Source organism: Hyperolius riggenbachi, chromosome 10, assembly GCF_040937935.1.
Source record: "Hyperolius riggenbachi isolate aHypRig1 chromosome 10, aHypRig1.pri, whole genome shotgun sequence".
Lineage (NCBI taxonomy): Eukaryota > Metazoa > Chordata > Amphibia > Anura > Hyperoliidae > Hyperolius > Hyperolius riggenbachi.
The window spans coordinates 237,518,326-237,536,157 of NC_090655.1; the positions used below are offsets into that span (position 1 = coordinate 237,518,326).

General features: G+C 46.3%; 1 protein-coding gene across 1 annotated transcript; it reads right to left on the minus strand.

The window, feature by feature from the left end:
* Window positions 1-1,556: 1,556 nt before the first annotated feature.
* On the minus strand, window positions 1,557-15,566 carry LOC137536965 (uncharacterized). The gene is made up of 5 exons (XM_068259130.1): window positions 15,423-15,566; window positions 8,244-8,406; window positions 8,028-8,125; window positions 7,580-7,919; window positions 1,557-6,434 (listed from the first exon to the last, which is right to left on the minus strand). The coding sequence occupies exons 1-5, from the start codon at window positions 15,564-15,566 to the stop codon at window positions 5,602-5,604; spliced, it is 1,578 nt and encodes a 525-aa protein (XP_068115231.1). The 3' UTR covers window positions 1,557-5,601.
* Window positions 15,567-17,832: the final 2,266 nt, after the last annotated feature.

The window sequence follows — 17,832 nt, forward strand, 5'->3', positions numbered from 1 at the left end:
AGAATAATGTGTATGTAAAACAGAGCAAAAGACTCATGAAACAAATGTATACACAACAGTGTAAAGTAAATTAACCACTCTATCCACCACTACGGTATATCTACGTCCTCTGTGACTTTATCCAAGTCACAAGGACGTAGATATAAGTCTTGTAGCTAAAGCACAGCTGTGCACAATTGGGCTTGCTCCTGTGCACACCTCCGGCACTATCTGCTGTAGCACTAATAGGTGAAAGGGAATATATGTTCCCTGAGCCAATAAGATTGATTTTTACCATTAAAATTGCTTTTATTTTCTAAGTTCAAACAGAAAAATACACACTGTGGCCTAGTGCACACCAGAGCAGTTCGGCAGCGTTTTTCGATCCGCTTGCGGATGTGGAAACGCTCGGGTAATGTATTTCAATGGGCTGGTGCACACCAGAGCAGGAGGCGTTTTGCAGAAATGAATACTCCCGGTCTGCTGCAGATTTTGGATTGCGGAGGCGTTTCTGCCTCCAATGTAAAGTATAGGAAAAACGCAAACCGCTCTGAAAAACGGCGGTTTTGCAGGCGTTTTTGTTACAGAAGCTGTTCAGTAACAACTTTACTATAACAATATATGAAATCTACTACACCAAAAACGCTTCCCAAAACCGCAAAATGCTAGCTGAAACGCTACAGAAAAAGAAAAAGCGTTTCAAAATCTGCTAGCATTTTGCGGATCTGCTAGCGGGTTTTAGTGTGCACCAGGCCTGTAGCATTATTTCAGAATCAAATTTCCTCACCATAAATTGTGACAGAATCATATTCTAAGTTTTGTGATAAACAACAGAAATAGCCAAACAAATTTAGTGTTTTTTATCTACAGTATCGCTTTTTATTTTTAAACTGGAATTGGTAAAATTGAGAAATAATTTGTTTTTGTTTTAAATGTTTCCCTTTTTCCTATTAAAATGCATATAAAACAAAATTGTTCATAGGAAAAAATGCCATACAGTGAAAGCCCAATTTGTCATGAAAAACAAAATATATGTCATTTAGGTGTCATAAGTAGGGATAATAAGCCGAAAGCTCACTGTTTATCCATCTCTAAGTTAGCCAATAAATGGTATCATCCTGATTCAAAACTCCTTGCTACAAGTAGGGATAAAGTCACTGTTTATTAAATAGGGACACAACTAAAATGTCAAAACTGCTCTGGTCCATAAGGAGGAAACAAGGTCTGGATGCGAAGTGGTTAAAATAAAAAGGAGTCGGGACCCACCACAGAAATGAGTGCTACTGTACATTTTGAACTGGAACACCTTGGCCAGCACTGCCATATGTCTGCAATCAGGATCCTCTGCAGCATCAGCTATCACCTCTTCATGAAGAATTGGGCCATCACTGCTGAACCTTTGCCTCCCTATGCCAATCCCCCCCCCCCCCCCCTTTCGATGTCTCCTTAGGGATGACAGATGATTGCCAAGTGTGACTGGTGGTACCGTAGTATGGCAGCCTCGGCTCTTAGCTTTCAGACATTTCCCCACCTTACTCTCATCATCTCCCCCCCCCCCCCCCCCCCCCCCTTTCCTCCTTCCAGAACTTGTATGAGCCAAAACAAATTCCGGGTACAACTCCTTTGTACTCTGCAAAATAAATGATTCTGCTTCTAAATTGGGCTTAAAAGTGCACAAGACGAACACATTAGGCTGGAGAGTGTGCTAGAAGGTTTGGAATGCCCAACAGACGCACCACTGCTGTCAGTTCTCCAGTCCCAGAAAAGGAATAAGATGAAATGGGGCCTGGAACTGTAATTGTACAATTGGAACTCTTTTACATATGTTATGGGAGTGTTCAAGAGAAGCGATTTTCTGGTCAGAAAGGGTACCTGGTATCACAATATATGTCAGCTAGACTTAAAGTGTACCTGAGGCGACATGTGACATGATGAGCAAAACATATTAATAACCAGGCTGTTTTACTTGTTTTATTTTGTTGCCTGAAAGAGTTACTTTTTAGGCATGGAAGTGACAGCTTCTGTCTTGTCAGTAGCTTGTCGAGAATATAGTAGACATCACTGATAAGCAAATTACTGCCATAAAAGTAATCCTGGCTGAATACAACTTCTGAGAGCAGAAAGAGATTGCAAAAGGTCAATAGTTCACGTATGTTCATTTTAGGACTGTTAATACTGCCAGACTGTCACTGATTAGAGGCAACAAAACATTAATTCTACTTAGTAAATGTTTAAATATAAAATAAAACCATGTGATATCAAAAAAAGTAATTTTTAGGAGTTGGAGGATAAATAAAATTGTTGATCTCATCAGTTTATTTTCACCTCGGGTTCACTTTAAAATGACTACCCAACTATCTCTATTTATGATAGGCTTAGATAAAATGAACAGATCACTCCATCCCTTTATTTGTCATTGTAAATAAAACTGAAGTCCTTCTGATCGGAGGGCAGAGCATGACAACAAAACAACTTCACTTGCAGTCTTCACCACTGGGAATAGGAGGCACGGATCTACACAGCTCGGAGCTTGCGTGTGCGTAGCCTAGGAGTTCTAACTGATGGGGATTTAAACTTCAAATCTCACATCTCTGCAGTGGTAAAATCATACTATTTTCACCTGAAGAACATTGCCAAAATCAAGCCCCCCTTGGGAGATCTGCCAACCTTAGTCCATGCCTTCATTACATCCCCCACTGGACTACTGTAATGCTCTCTACATTGGCCTTCCAAAAAAGGACTTGTGCCGCCTACAGCTGATGCTGAATACTGCTGCCAGATTGTTAACTAACCAACCCCGTCACTGCCTCAATAAAACCAGTCCTGAACTTCCTTCACTGGCTTCATATAAAATGGAGAATCCTATTCAAGATCAGCCTACTGACATCACTACACAATCTGGGCACTGGATACATGAAAGAAATGTTGCAGCTGTGTAGCAATCCCTGAAATCTCAGATCCACTGGTTCTAATAATCTAGTCATTCCCAGAGTCCATCTCAAAAACGTTTGGACCCAGAGCCTTCTGTCATGCTGCTTCTAAATTATGGAACTCCTCAGCAGATCAGGACAGCTCCATCTCTGGACGTATTTAAAGCCAAACTGAAAACCCACCTGTTCAGTTTGGCATTAGCAGAAATATAACTTTTGTTGTGTGGATACTTCATCCTACTACCAATTACTGAATCTGAGAGAGCCTAAGCACTTTGAGTGCTATAGGAGAAAAGCGCTATAGAAATGATATTGTTCTATCATTTTAGCTGCCAGATCAATGCTCTGAAAAGCTTGGCTTTCCGCAACTTATACATTGAATGAAATGTAATTCAAATTTAGGACTCCAGTATTAAATTACCTAGATCGGTTATAGAATTGGTTCATGGAAGCAAGCATAATGTAGATCCCCAACATCATACAAAGTATAAAGGCAGATTTGATTCCTCCCGGCCAAGTCCATGGAATAAATGTTGTATTTATCTCTGTGCAATATTTATCTAGGAGTCAACTGATATTCTCTGGTACCCAAACTCTAGTGGTCCAGCAAATGATGTACACGTGAAGCCTAAAGGTGGTCATACATCAGGCCACTGAGCGGCTGATCGACCATCCAATTCGATTATTATAATTGAATTGGATGAAAATCGGATGCTGCCAACTGCATGCCCGACCGACAAAGCCAACAATCACATGGTCCATTGCGCATGCTGCAAGATGTCAGGCCGAAGTTGGTTAGGCGGGTGTGCGGCCGATTCTGGAACAAACAACGAAACCCCCGCTGCTGCAATGTATAAATGTGCCCCCTTCCCCCCATGTGTGCATTTATACATTACCTGTCCAGTGTCAGCCATCATGTGGATTTCGTCCATCTCGCCGGGTTCCGCATACACTCTAGCTGCGCATAGTGTCTGACGTCAGACGCTATGCGCCGCTAGCATATATGTGGCTGTTATCTGGCATGGACGGACACTGCGCGGAAGGCTGCTACAGGACAGGTAAAGTGTAAATGCACACATGGGGGGGGGGGGGCACATTTATACATTAGGCGGGCAGCAGCGGGGCGGACACGGCAGCAGGCCCGGCCCTAGACTTTTTGCCGTCTGAGGCAATCTTCAAAGAAATCGCCTCGTTCCAGGCCAGCCTGCGTTCCACTGACGTCACTTCCTTCTATGCCGCAGGAAGTGACGTCAGTGGAGCGCACGCTGGAACGAGGAAGAGGTGAGTGATCCCCGCCCGTTGCCTCTTACACATAGCTGCAGCCAGCACGGAACTTTTTAAAGCTGGAGGGGAGCGGAGGACGGGGGACCCAGGCGAGGGAGGGGGGGGGTCCGACTTCCCTCCCCGCCGCTAGGCCCAATACCTCCTTCCTGCCCGCTATCCCCTCCAGCTCGGGCGGCCCCCCACACCCACGGACGGGCGGGTGCCGCCCCCCCAGAAGTGCCGCCTGAGGCAAAAGTTTCACCCCGCCTCATGGGTGGGCCGGCCCTGCACGGCAGGCTCAGCCAATTACCTGAAGATTTCATGCTGCAATCGGACGGGAAATCGGCCTGCAGTATATGGGCAGCTTTGACAAGAGACAAATTTATCTCTAATCAGATTCGATTAGAGATACGTGTGTCTCTTTGTCAAATATGCCGATAATCGTCAGGTCTACGGGCACCATTAGTCAAGCCTAATCAAATCAGCTAGGCTGCCAGGCAACTGTTATTGTTTAAAGGGAAATAAATATGGCAGCCTCCATATTCTTCTCACTTCAGTTGCCCTTTTAGGTTTCCTCTGAGAAATCTGCAGTCTGGGTCATATCAAGCTGTGGCGTAACAGTAGGGGATACTGCGACCGCACCAGGGTCCCTGTGCCAGGGGGGCCCACTAAAAGCCCATCTTCACACACCTTATTAGCTTTTTTATTGGTGCTATGTTGGTAATGAACACCTCTATATGTGAATTGAATAGTAGTAATCCTTAAACTGTTATCTTACTCTGATTACACCTCGCTGTCCTTGGTAGGTTTTGGAGCACCAAATCAATAATGCTTGAAGCTTTATGTAAAACTCGCACTGGGGCCCCAAGCTCCTCAATTATGCCACTGATATCAAGCCTCACTGTGATCCCAGAGGGTCCTTCAATAGCCTCACCACTGCAGTCCCATGAGCAGGCTGGAACCATACAGCAAATACAGCAGGATGCAGAGATATATGAACATTGGTGCCACCCTACTGGCTAAATATTGCAGCAGGGGTGTGTGAATCACAAAAGCGGAGTTCCACTTTAACATGTCTATTATCACTTGAACAGTGCAGTCTGAGCAGGAAGAGAGCCAGGAGGTAGAACAGGATTCTCCAATAAATGTTAAAAGCAAAGACCACCACCCACCAGACTCCACCTACAACTGAAATCATCACTTTTCCACAGGCTGCTCTTTAAGAACTCCTCAGCTGTATGGTAAAATGAATCTAAATGTAAAACAATCTACCCTAAGAAATCCCACAATGTTACTCATCTGGTGCTTCTGGTTCTACATTTCCTTTTTTGGATGAAACATTTCCCACACTCTGAACAATGAGGGGCGCTCACCTGTATGAATTCTCTGGTGTGCAAGAAAGAGTGAAACATTTCCCACACTCAGTTCATCAACAGACTCCAACATGTGATTTTTTCTGATGTCTAAGAAGGTCTCCTTTCTGAATGTAACATTTCCCACACTCTAAACATATATAAGGACGCTCGCCCGTGTGACTTCTCTGGTGCCTAAGAAGGGCCACTTTCTGACTGAAACAACTCCCACACTCTAAACAGGAAAAAGGACGCTCGCCTGTGTGAATTCTCTGATGCATCTGAAGGTTTCTTCTCACAATGAATGTTTTCCCACACTCTGAACAAGAATAAGGGCGCTCCGCTGTGTGATTTTTCAGATGTCTACAAAGATCTCCTTTTTGCATGAACCGTTTCCCACACTCTGGACAGGAAAAAGGACGCTCACCAGTGTGAACTCTGTGGTGATTAAGAAGGGATACTTTTTGTGTAAAATATTTCCCACACTCTGCACAGCAAAAACGCAGCTCGCCCGTGTGAGTTTTCTGGTGTCTATAAAGAGATCCTTTGTAACAGAAACTTTTCTCACACTCTGAACATGCAAACTGCAGCTTGTGTGATGGCGTCTTCTGGTGCAGAGCCAAAGAAGCTTCAGATTTGTTGCATTCAGAATGTGCCAATCTCTGACATTCTTTACGTGCGGCATTATGTGATGTATACGATTCTTCCAGACTGCATGGATCTGTTACTGTTTCGGCTCTGTGGTGTGGCACAGGGATATCTAAGGAGAAAGCTTGTAATTCCTCATCACTATTCCCAGTAAATGGGTTTACTATTGGAGAATATTGTGTGAAGCCATTTTCTTCTGCATCATAATCCGGATGAGATGCAAGATATTCCATCCAACGGCTCCTGACTTCATGACCCCCTGCTGGAAGGAAAATGTTACTGTTACATTTCTGCAGTCAGGAGTTATGTGCGTTGGTACTATGATGTTATACTGAGGAATGGAGATGGACCTTTCATATGGTGTACAGTATCTCCTCCTCATTTGTTGGTACTATGATGTTATACTGAGGAATGGAGATGGGCTTTCATATGGTGTACAGTATCTCCACCCCATTTGTTGGTGCTATGATGTTATACTGAGGGATGGAGTTGGGCCTCTCATATGGTGTACAGTATCTCCTCCTCATGTGTTGGTACTATGATGTTATACTGAGGAATGGAGATGTGCCTTTCATATGGTGTACAGTATCCCCTCCTCATTTGTTGGTGCTATGATGTTATACAGAGGAATGGAGGTGGGCCTTTCATATGGTGTACAGTATATCCTCCTCATTTGTTGGTGCTATGATGTTATACTGAGGAATGGAGATGGGCCTTTCATATGGTGTACAGTATCTCCTCCTCATGTGTTGGTACTATGATGTTATACTGAGAAATGGAGATGGGCCTTTCATATGGTGTACTGCATCTCCTCCTCATTTGTTGGTGCTATGATGTTATACTGATGAATGGAGATGGGCCTTTCATATGGTGTACAGTATCTCCTCCTCATTTGTTGGTACTATGATGTTATACTGAGGAATGGAGATGGGCCTTTCATATGGTGTACAGTATCTCCTCATTTTTTGGTACTTTGATGCTCCTGAAGTCGGGCCGCTCAATACTGCGCATGCATAAGCACGCCTTCTCATGCACTCGCACATGCGCAGTATGGAATTGCCCGTCATCGAGAGCACCCGGGCTCCCAAAGACTTCCAAAGCCTCCCACAGCGGGGCATTTGGATGGGGGAACCAGCTCTGTAACATAAATACCGTGAGAGGAACAAGGGCACCATAGGAGGAACAAGAAGGCTCCATAGGACTCAGAGCCTTCCCTCTCCTTAGGCGAGTATCTCTTTTTCTAATTTTAATTACGCTTCAGACTCACTTTAACATGTGCGATTTGAGTTTAGCGCTTACCAAAGACCAGCAAATAACATCAAAACAGTTTTCAGAAGCCCCCCTACCCACATAAATATCATTTGTGACGAAAGATTGGAAAAAAAAAAGCGAGAGAGAGAAATTTACCCCAATGTGTGAAGTTTTTCTCTGCACTTGTCCTCATCATGTCCCCCTCCTCTGTAGACTGCTGATCATAACTCAGATAAGACTCTGCATCTTCCTCTTTAATTGTAATTGGCATCGTCTCCCCCTCCCCCATGGGCTGGTGATCACTCCCCTCGACTTCTTCTTCTATGATGGTCCTCATCATTTCCTCCTCTTCCATAGACTGGTGGTCGTAACTCACACGAATCTCCTCCTCTTCCTCTTTAATTATAATGGTTATCATTTCCCCTTCCTCCGTAGACTGCTGATCACTCTTCTCATAGGTCTCTCCCTCAGCTCTCAAGCATCCTAGTTCCGCAGGCTAAAAACAGACAACGGTAAAGGGGAAAATAGCATTTTCAACACAAAAAACAATATACCTATCATATGGTCTGAAGCTGTAGCCCCCCCCCCCCCCAGTTCCACCTACCTGATAATGGTGGGGGATGGTGTGACCTTCCTGTGGACAATTCTGGGAGTAAAGAGGACCTGTACATATGTCTGGTGGGTTTCTGTTACTGGATATATCTGTAGGAAATACACACACTGACTGATTACATTGTCCCTATGTGTTTATCATATGGAGGATCTAGGTGGACCCTCCGTACTGCTCTCTCCTCTACAAGAAATGAAAGTCTCCTCTTACCCGGTGATTTGAGGGGCGGCTGATTCTCCATCGCGGCCTTCTTGTGTCCTATATACAACTTCACCTCCATCCCAACCTCCTCTTTTTCTCTTTCCCTTAAAATCTTCTGGTCTTCTGTCTCTGTGTTTCCATTCTGATCCTTCTGTCTTTCCAGATGATGGTCCTGAAAAGCAGAGAATTTGATACAGTGAGACCCAATACAAGGAATGGGTTAACTTGTTATAAAATACTAAATAATTTAATCCCCTCTTATTATTAAAGTACTTTTTTCGAAATGTTATTATTCAAACATAGATGGGATTGAAAAACTGATTTAAAGCACACCTGAAGTGAAAGCGATATAGAGGCTGACATTTATTTCCTTTTAAGGGCCCGTTCACACTGGTGTGGTGCGGCAGGTTGCCGCACTGCTACCGCAACCTAATAAAAGCCTATGGGGAAGTTCACACTTCCCACGTTGCGGTACGCTGCGCCGGAAGTGCCCGATTTAACGCTAGCGCATACCTACGTTACCGCGCAGCTCCTGCGGCAATCTGCGTCAGCCCGGAATTCATGTCAGTCTATGGCAACGCAGGCTTCTTTAAAGAAGTTTGCGTCGCAGCGTCGCATACCCGAAGCAGGAAGTGACAGCAAGCACACATTACTTCCTGCTTGGCCGAATGCCAGACAGGGAACACCGTGTACTAACGTGGTGCAGCCTGAAGGCCTGTTTTTGGCAGTGCGATGTGGTGTGCGTGATGCACCACATTGCTAATGCCAGTTTTCAGTGTGAAACCAGCTTAAAGGTGGCCATACACTGGTAGATTTGCCATCAGATACACCAACAGATAGATCCCTCTCTGATCGAATCTGATCAGAGAGGGATCGTATGGCTGCCTTTACTGCAAACAGATTGTGAATCGATTTCAGCATGAAACCGATCACAATCTGTGGTGGTGGTGCTGCCGCTGCCCCCCCCCCCCCTCCCCCCACATACATTACCTGCTCCGCCGGCGCGTTTCCCCGCTGGGTTCACTTCTTTTTGTCCGAGGGAAGTTTAAACAGTAGAGGGCGATCTACTGTTTAAACTTCCTGCCGGGACAGGAAGAAGTGAAGCCTGCTGGACTCAGAGCCCAGCGCGGAGACGGAGCAGAGGTGACAGTGGGGATATGCGCCGGCTGGATCAGGTAATGTATTGCCGCTGTATTGCGTTGGTCGTCGGGAATTCGAACGCCGCTATCGACGTACTCCCGACCCGCCGGCGATCGAGAAAAATCTTCCGCACAGACGGCTTGATGGAAACAAATTGATTTCGGACGGAAATCGATCATTCTGTCACAGTTTGCGCAACGATTTCACAGCAGATTCAATCACAGAGATCAAATCTGCTGTATATCGGCGTGAGAATCGTTCGGTATATTGGTCCCTTACAGCGGACTTGAACTCAGAACTTCCAATCTGTTCTAAAAGATAAGATAAGAGCATAATAACCTTTACAGAAAAACATTTGTTGTAGCCCACAGAATTCCTGCAATAAATCTGCTGTGTCTACTTCCTGCTTTTATGGCAGCAGACAAAGGGTTACCATGCTGTGTTTACAAATTAGCTGCTCTGCTGAGGCTGCTGTGAATGCCAAATTTCTTTGCTGACACAGCTGAGAGGTTAAACAGGCTCCTCAGAAGTTGTGTAGCCAAGTACTTGGCTACACAACTTCTGAGTTACTCTTATCTGTATTATTGCCTGAGGATGCGGGCGAGAGACCTGAGAAACGCGTTGCATTTGTTCTGGAGTACGAATTATATCTTGTTTAAACCATACATAGTGGTTGTGTTTGGTTTTGGGGAGGTAAGTCCATCTTTGCCCCCCAACTTTTATCTGTTTTTACTTATGATCAAATTTTACTCTGCTGGCGCCTCTGTTTCCACTGCAATTATTGTTATTTGCCTGGTGGAGGGGTGTTGCCCCTTCTTTCCTTCTACAGAGAGCGACTTTTTAGCCTGAGTGGGGATGGACCTAATATCCCCAGAAGTGCTTTAAGTGGTTGCCTAACCCGGCAACCCATACTTGTGAGTATATTTCTATTTGCTGCTACCTTGGCATTCCTTTATCATCAATAATACACTATTGGGGGCTCTCTATTGTGTTTTTTTCCTTTCTTTGAAAGCTGAACACATGATCAGGGCTGGATTTCTGCAAGGGCCATAAAGGCCCAGGCTTTGGGTGTCTGCAGGCCGAGGGGCATGTGGTCTTAAAGGAGAGATAACTACATATGAAAGAGGAGGGTGAAAATGGAGAGCAATACATGAAAAAGGGAAACTGATGCTCAGTATAGCTGTTCATGAAAGAAAGGGGCTGCACATGGAATGGGAGGGGCATTGCAGCACAAGAAACCCCTAGCAACCGCGATTCTACTGGGTGCCTCCAGGTGTGTATATTTGCAATGCTTGCTGCTAATTGAGGGACCCCTAGCGCCCAAATTTAACATCTTAGCTGTAAAGTAAAAGCTGCGAGTTGCTGCCAAAACTGTAAATTTCAACACTGGCAGGTGCCTGATAATGGCCGCCACCATGTGCCCAAATTTCTCTTTTTTGCTGATAATCACGGCTTTTATCATAGGCACCTATGGCGGCGCCCATTCTTCCGTAAGGGCTTCTGCGCCTTTTTTTTACCTGATTAGTTCCCAATCCCCAAACCTCACTAACATTCACACAGCCCTGTTCCACAGTTATTGGCTTAAAGTACGTCTGAAAAAAAGAGGGATATGGAAGCGGCCATATTTATTTACTTTTAAACAATACAAATTGCCAAGAGAGGAACTACAAACTCATTACTAGATGGTATAGTGATCCAGCCTGACTCTCTAGATTTCAGCCCGACGCTTCGGATAGATGTTGGAGGTGTGGGTTGGAACTGGGAGACTTCTTCTTCCACATATGATGGTCGTGTAGTAAACTCAAGGCCTTTTGGGAAAAGGTTTTTGAACTTCATAATATTCTCTATTTCAGGCCTTTGTCCTGCTCCCCAGAGGTCGCTCTCCTTTCCATTCTCCCTGGTTCGATATCCAATGCCAAAAAATCCATATACTGATTGCAGCCAGGGGTTTAATTGCTAAAACTGGCGGCAGGATGATCCCCCAGATCTGCCCTAACGTATCTCATATATGAACCATATTATGAGAATGGATGAACTTCTCTACGTCAGCCCAATCCAGTCCTCGCAAATTCACATCTAGATGGGCGGTGTGGTCGGAGGTCTGAGACTCAGAGGCCCTTCAGAGGTTTTTGCATGATTAAATTCCCTCCTCTAGCCTTCTATCTACAGGGGCCTACCTCTTCATTGCCATTTTGCTATATTTAATGTTTCCCATTGACATTGATATTACTTACTTAACACTATTTGCTCCCCCCTTCTTTCACAGAAATAAGATAAGTTTAAGCTCAGTTGTGCTCAATCAAGATAAACTTGGTTTTAAGTCATTATCTGTAGCAATTCCATTGGACATATATTGCTGTGCATCCTAGTCTAATTACCCCTTCTCACTCACTCCCCTGACCTTCCTTTCCCTTCCATCCTAACCGTAATCCTCTCCTAGCCTCCCCCCCCCCCCCCCCCCCCCCCAGACGCGGAGCTAGAGGGGGTCGGGGTAGGACAGGTGCCCCAGGGCGCTGGGTCCCCGAGGGCGCCCAGCTGAGCTGCAGGGTTTTTTTTTTCCTCCCTCACTCTCCCCTCCACAACTAATGTCCGGGTGGCTGGCGCAGCGGGCGGGACTTACCTCTGTCTCGCTCCAGCGCCGGAAGTTCGGGTCCTGCAGCCGCTGCTCTGGTCTGGACTAGACCAGAGTAGCGGCAGATCCATCCGGCGCTGCGACGAGACGCAGGTAAGTCCCGCCCGCCGCTGCCAGCCACCCGGACATTAGTTGTGGAGGGGAGAGTGCGGGAGGGAGAGCCCCCTAAGGTGAGAGAAGGAGGGGGGAGATGGCCCCCCTTCTCCACCGCTGCTCACAGCTCTCCCTCCACTGCGCTGCTCCCCTCCTGCTAGGGGCAAACCTGCCTACATATACTGGGGACATATACCCCCTGCCTACATATACTGGGCACATATACCCCCTAACTTCATATACTGGGCGCATATATACCCCCTGCCTACATATACTGGGCACATATATACCCCCTGCCTACATATACTGGGCGCATATATACCCCCTGACTACATATACTGGGCGCATATACCCCCTGATTACATATACTGGGTGCATATATACCCCCTGCCTACATATACTGCGCACATATATACCCCCTGCCTACATATACTGGGCACATATACCCCCTGACTACATATACTGGGCGCATATACCCCCTGACTACATATACTGGGCGCATATACCCCCTGACTACATATACTGGCCACATATACCCCCTGCCTACATATACTGGGGACATATACCCCTGGCTACATATACTGGGGACATATACCCCCTGCCTACATATACTGGGGACATATACCCCCTGCCTACATATACTGGGCACATATACCTCTGGCTACATATACTGGGCACATATACCCCTGGCTACATATACTAGGGACATATACCCCCTGCCTACATATACTGGGGACATATACCCCTGGCTACATATACTGGGGACATATACCCCCTGCCTACATATACTGGGGACATATACCCCCTGCCTTCATATACTGGGCACATATACCTCTGGCTACATATACTAGGCACATTTACCCCTGGCTACATATACTGGGGACATATACCCCATTACTACATATACCGGGCACATATACTCCCTGACTACATATACTGGGCACATATACCCCCTGACTACATATACTGGGCACATATACCCCTGGCTACATATACTGGGGACATATATCCCTGGCTACATATACTGGGCACATATATCCCTGGCTACATATACTGGGCACATATACCCCTGGCTACATATACTGGGCACATATACCCCTGGCTACATATACTGGGCACATATACCCCTGGCTACATATACTGGGCACATATACCCCTGGCTACATATACCCCTGGCTACATATACTGGGCACATATACCCCTGGCTACATATACTGGGCACATATACCCCTGGCTACATATACTGGGCACATATACCCCTGGCTACATATACTGGGCACATATACCCCTGGCTACATATACTGGGCACATATACCCCTGGCTACATATACTGGGGACATATACACCCTGCCTACATATACTGGGCACATATACCCCCTTACTACATATACCGGGCACATATACTCCCTGACTACATATACTGGGCACATATACCCCCTGACTACATATACTGGGCACATATACCCCTGGCTACATATACTGGGGACATATACCCCTGACTACATATACTGGGCACATATATCCCTGACTACATATACTGGGCACATATATCCCTGACTACATATACTGGGCACATATACCCCTGGCTACATATACTGGGCACATATATCCCTGACTATATATACTAGGGACATATACCCCCTGCCTACATATACTGGGCACATATACCCCCTGCCTTCATATACTGGGCACATATACCTCTGGCTACATATACTGGGCACATATACCCCTGGCTACATATACTGGGCACATATACCCCTGGCTACATATACTGGGCACATATACCCCTGGCTACATATACTGGGCACATATACCCCTGGCTACATATACTGGTCACATATACCCCTGGCTACCTGTTCTGTGGATATCTCTACCTCTGGCTACCTGTTCTGGGGACATCTATACTGCTGGCCACCTATTCTGGGGACATCTATACTGCTGGCCACCTATTCTGGGGACACCTATAGACCTGGGGCTACCTATTTTTGGGGAACCACTGCTGTCGGATTGAGTGTATTTTGGGGAACTGCTGCCAGGTGAGAGGTGTCTACCATATTAAGGGGGAATTCTGCCTATTTATGTGAAATGCTGTCTATTTATGTGCTTCATGGCTGCTGAATTTGTCTTGTTGGGGGCCTCATGGTTACTGAATTTGTCTTGTTGGGGGCCTCATGGTTACTGAATTTGTCTTGTTGGGGGCCTCATGATTTGTTGGGGGGGGGGGGGGGGGACTCATGATTGCTGAATTTGTCTTGGAACATGCTGGAAGGTACATACTGAGGGAGGGTGGGTGAGCGTGAGCCTGCTAACTTCCTGTACATTTGGCTCCACCCATAACCACGCCCACATTTATTATATGGTCACGCCCCTTTTTGGTGCGGCGCAGCCTTCACCTTAGGGGGCGCTTTAATAGTCTTTGTCCCCGGGCGTTGAAAGCCCTAGCTACGCCTCTGCCCCCCCCCCCCCCCCCCCCCGGTCCCTTCTTTCCTACCTACTCTCCCCTTCCCCATACCCCCCTGTATTACCAAAACTCTAGTACAATGGTTTCCAGTTTATCTTATTCATGATTGTTTTACAGTTGATGACTGTATTATGTTCATATTGGAACTTGAAAGTTTATATCATTATCTTTCTTAAGTGCATCAATAAACTTAATTTTTAAAAGAAAAAAAATACAAATTGCCTTGCTGATCATCTGCCTCTAATACTTATATAGTCTCACATAGCCCCTGAACAAGCATGCAGATCAAATGTTTGACTGGATTTGATGCATCCTTGTTTCAAGTATGGGATTCAGACACTACTGATGCACGAAAGATCAGCAGGCCTGCCAGGCAACTAGTATTGATTAAAAGTAAATAATTATGGCAGCCTCCATATCCCTCTTATTTATTTTAATTGTTCCTTTAATGCAATCTATATATTTGGTGACATGTATGTCCCTCCAGTGATACGTACAGCAACTCCTAGCACAATAGCCAACGACATAAACTAAAAGTCCCAGCACATTGCTGTAGCCACATGCACTACAAATACCAGCATACCCCTATAGCCATATATACTATATACTGCACAATCTGCATCCTACATTGTGCACTATAACACCCAGCACCTCCCACTATCTATATGCACTACAAGAACCAGCATACCCCTCCAATCACGACATGTACTGCAAGCAAGTCCCAGCATGTCACCCGACCACTTATATTACACGTCCCTCCCGCCACATACATAGCAGCAGCTGCTGGTGGTGGAGGGGCTAAGGGCTGTGCTACTGCTTGCAAATATAATATAAATATAACAAAAGATACAGCTATCATTACCTCCTCTGCTGCCCACTTCAGTAATGTCTTCTCTCTACTTCCTACAGCTCTGAACTTGACTGCCCGTCTGCCATCTCTTCCTGTGGACGCTCCTCTTGGTAAATGTGATCGCCATCTTGCGGAGAATTCAGGCACTGCAGGCATCGTTACATTGTTGCCTTTCAGAACAAGAACTCCTTGCACTTTACTGTAAGTGAATTGGAGAGGAATGCCCATGGTGGGCAAGATTACCTACTGAGCCTCCAGATGCAGATAATCTGGCGACCTGTACTGTGGGACTACCCAGCTACCTAATCGGAGGATGGGGTCTACCTATACTGGGGAAGCGGGGGAGGGGGGATTAATCTATACTGGGGGTCCTTCTTGCTACCCAGTATACTGGGTGCTACGTCAGGCTACCTACACTTGGGGGGAACCTCTAGCTCTCTTTACTGGGGGTTTACCTAGAGCACAAAGGCACCATATCATTTTTTTTTACTTTTTTTGGGGGGGGGAGGGGGATGTTGAACGACACTGCTGATGCCAGAAAACGCAGCAGGACTTTCCAGTAACTGGTATTGTTTACAATGAAATAAATATGGCTGCCTCAATATCCCTCTCACTCCAGGTTTACTTTAAATGACGTGAGTGAGAGGTAATTTATCCACAAGGGAACACAGTATAAAACACCCAATTAACAAAATTCCAATATCATCCACACAGTTATAAAGACTAGCATTTATACTTACTTTTTCCTGCCCCGTAGGCCATGGGCTCCCTTGCCATCCTCCAGGGCCGCTCCATTGTTCAGCGCCTGTGAATTCCTCAGTTGTGCTGCACTGTGTATGTGTAGGACGCTCCCAGCCACGGGAGTACAATTTGGTGGCACATCAGCCCAGGACAAAGAAAACAGTAAAAACACAACAGAACTGGTGGTTCTGTGGGTTCCTTTTGTCAGAAAAAGTTTCCTTTGAGCTCTTGGCTTTTATTCAATTCAATTCAAGTTTTCTCCTAGGAGATCATCTTTAATCTTCTTTCTAAAATAACTTTTTGAAAAAATTCCAAAAAGTAGATGCAAAATGCAGGGTCGTTCCTACGATAGAGCACGGGGTGGGGGGGGGGGAGGGGGCGTAGTCACCGGGTGACTGACAGCTAGGGGGGGTGTCGCCACGACCCCCACAGAAGCAGAGCAGGAGGGGAAGCACCGCTAGAACGAGGGGCAGCGGGGACAGCGGTGGGGAGGGGGCCACAACCCCCTCCCCTCCTTCTGCCTTTTCCCCTCCATATAGTAACTGCAAGCAGGCACAGTGGGCGGCGGGTAGATAATAACCTGACTTCCGCGTTCCAAGCGCTGGACCGCAGCGTCACGTCGTCACAAACCTCCGCTTTCAATGCCGCCCACTGTGCATCCTGATTAGCGGAAGCACAGTGAGCGGCATTGAAGGCGGAGAGTTGAGACGACGTGACGCTGCACTTAAGTGCTTGGAACGGCGGAAGTCAGGTGAGTAATTATCTGCCCGCTGCGCCTGCTTGCAGTTACTACATGGAGGGGGAGAGAGGCTGAAGGAGGGGACCCAGGTGAGGTAGGGGGTGTTCTGGCCCCCTTGCCCGACGATGTCCCCGCTGCCCCTCCTTCTAGCGCTGCTTCCCCCTCCTGGAGCAAAGAAAGTAGCTTCACTGGGGGCAACTATACTACCTACACTGGGGACAATCATACTACCTACACTGAAGGCAACTAAACTACCTACACTGGGGGAAACTATACTATCTACACTGGGGCAACTATACTACCTACACTGGGGGCAACTGTACTAGCTATACTGGGGAGAACTATACTACCTACACTGGGGCAACTGTACTACCTACACTGGGGGCAACTGTACTAGCTATACTGGGGAGAACTAAACTACCTACACTGGGGGCAACTATACTACCTACACTGGGGCAATTGTACTAACTATACTGGAGGCAACTATACTACCTTCACTCTGGGCAACTATACTAGCTTCTCTGGGGCACCTATACTACATACACTGGGGGCAACTATACTAGCTATACTGGGGGCAACTATATTACCTACACTGAGGGCAACTGTACTACCTACACTGGGGCAACTAAACTACCTACACTGGGGGCAACTATACTACCTACACTGGGAGCAACTGTACTAGCTATACTCGGGGCAACTATACTCACTTTACTAGGGGCAACTATACTAGCTTCACTGGGGGCAACTATACTACTTACACTGGGGGCAACTATACTACATACACTGGGGGCAACTATACTATCTACACTGGGGCAACTGTACTACCTACACTGGGGGCAACTGTACTAGCTATACTGGGGAGAACTAAACTACCTACACTGGGCGCAACTATACTACCTACACTGGGGCAATTGTACTAACTATACTGGGGGCAACTATACT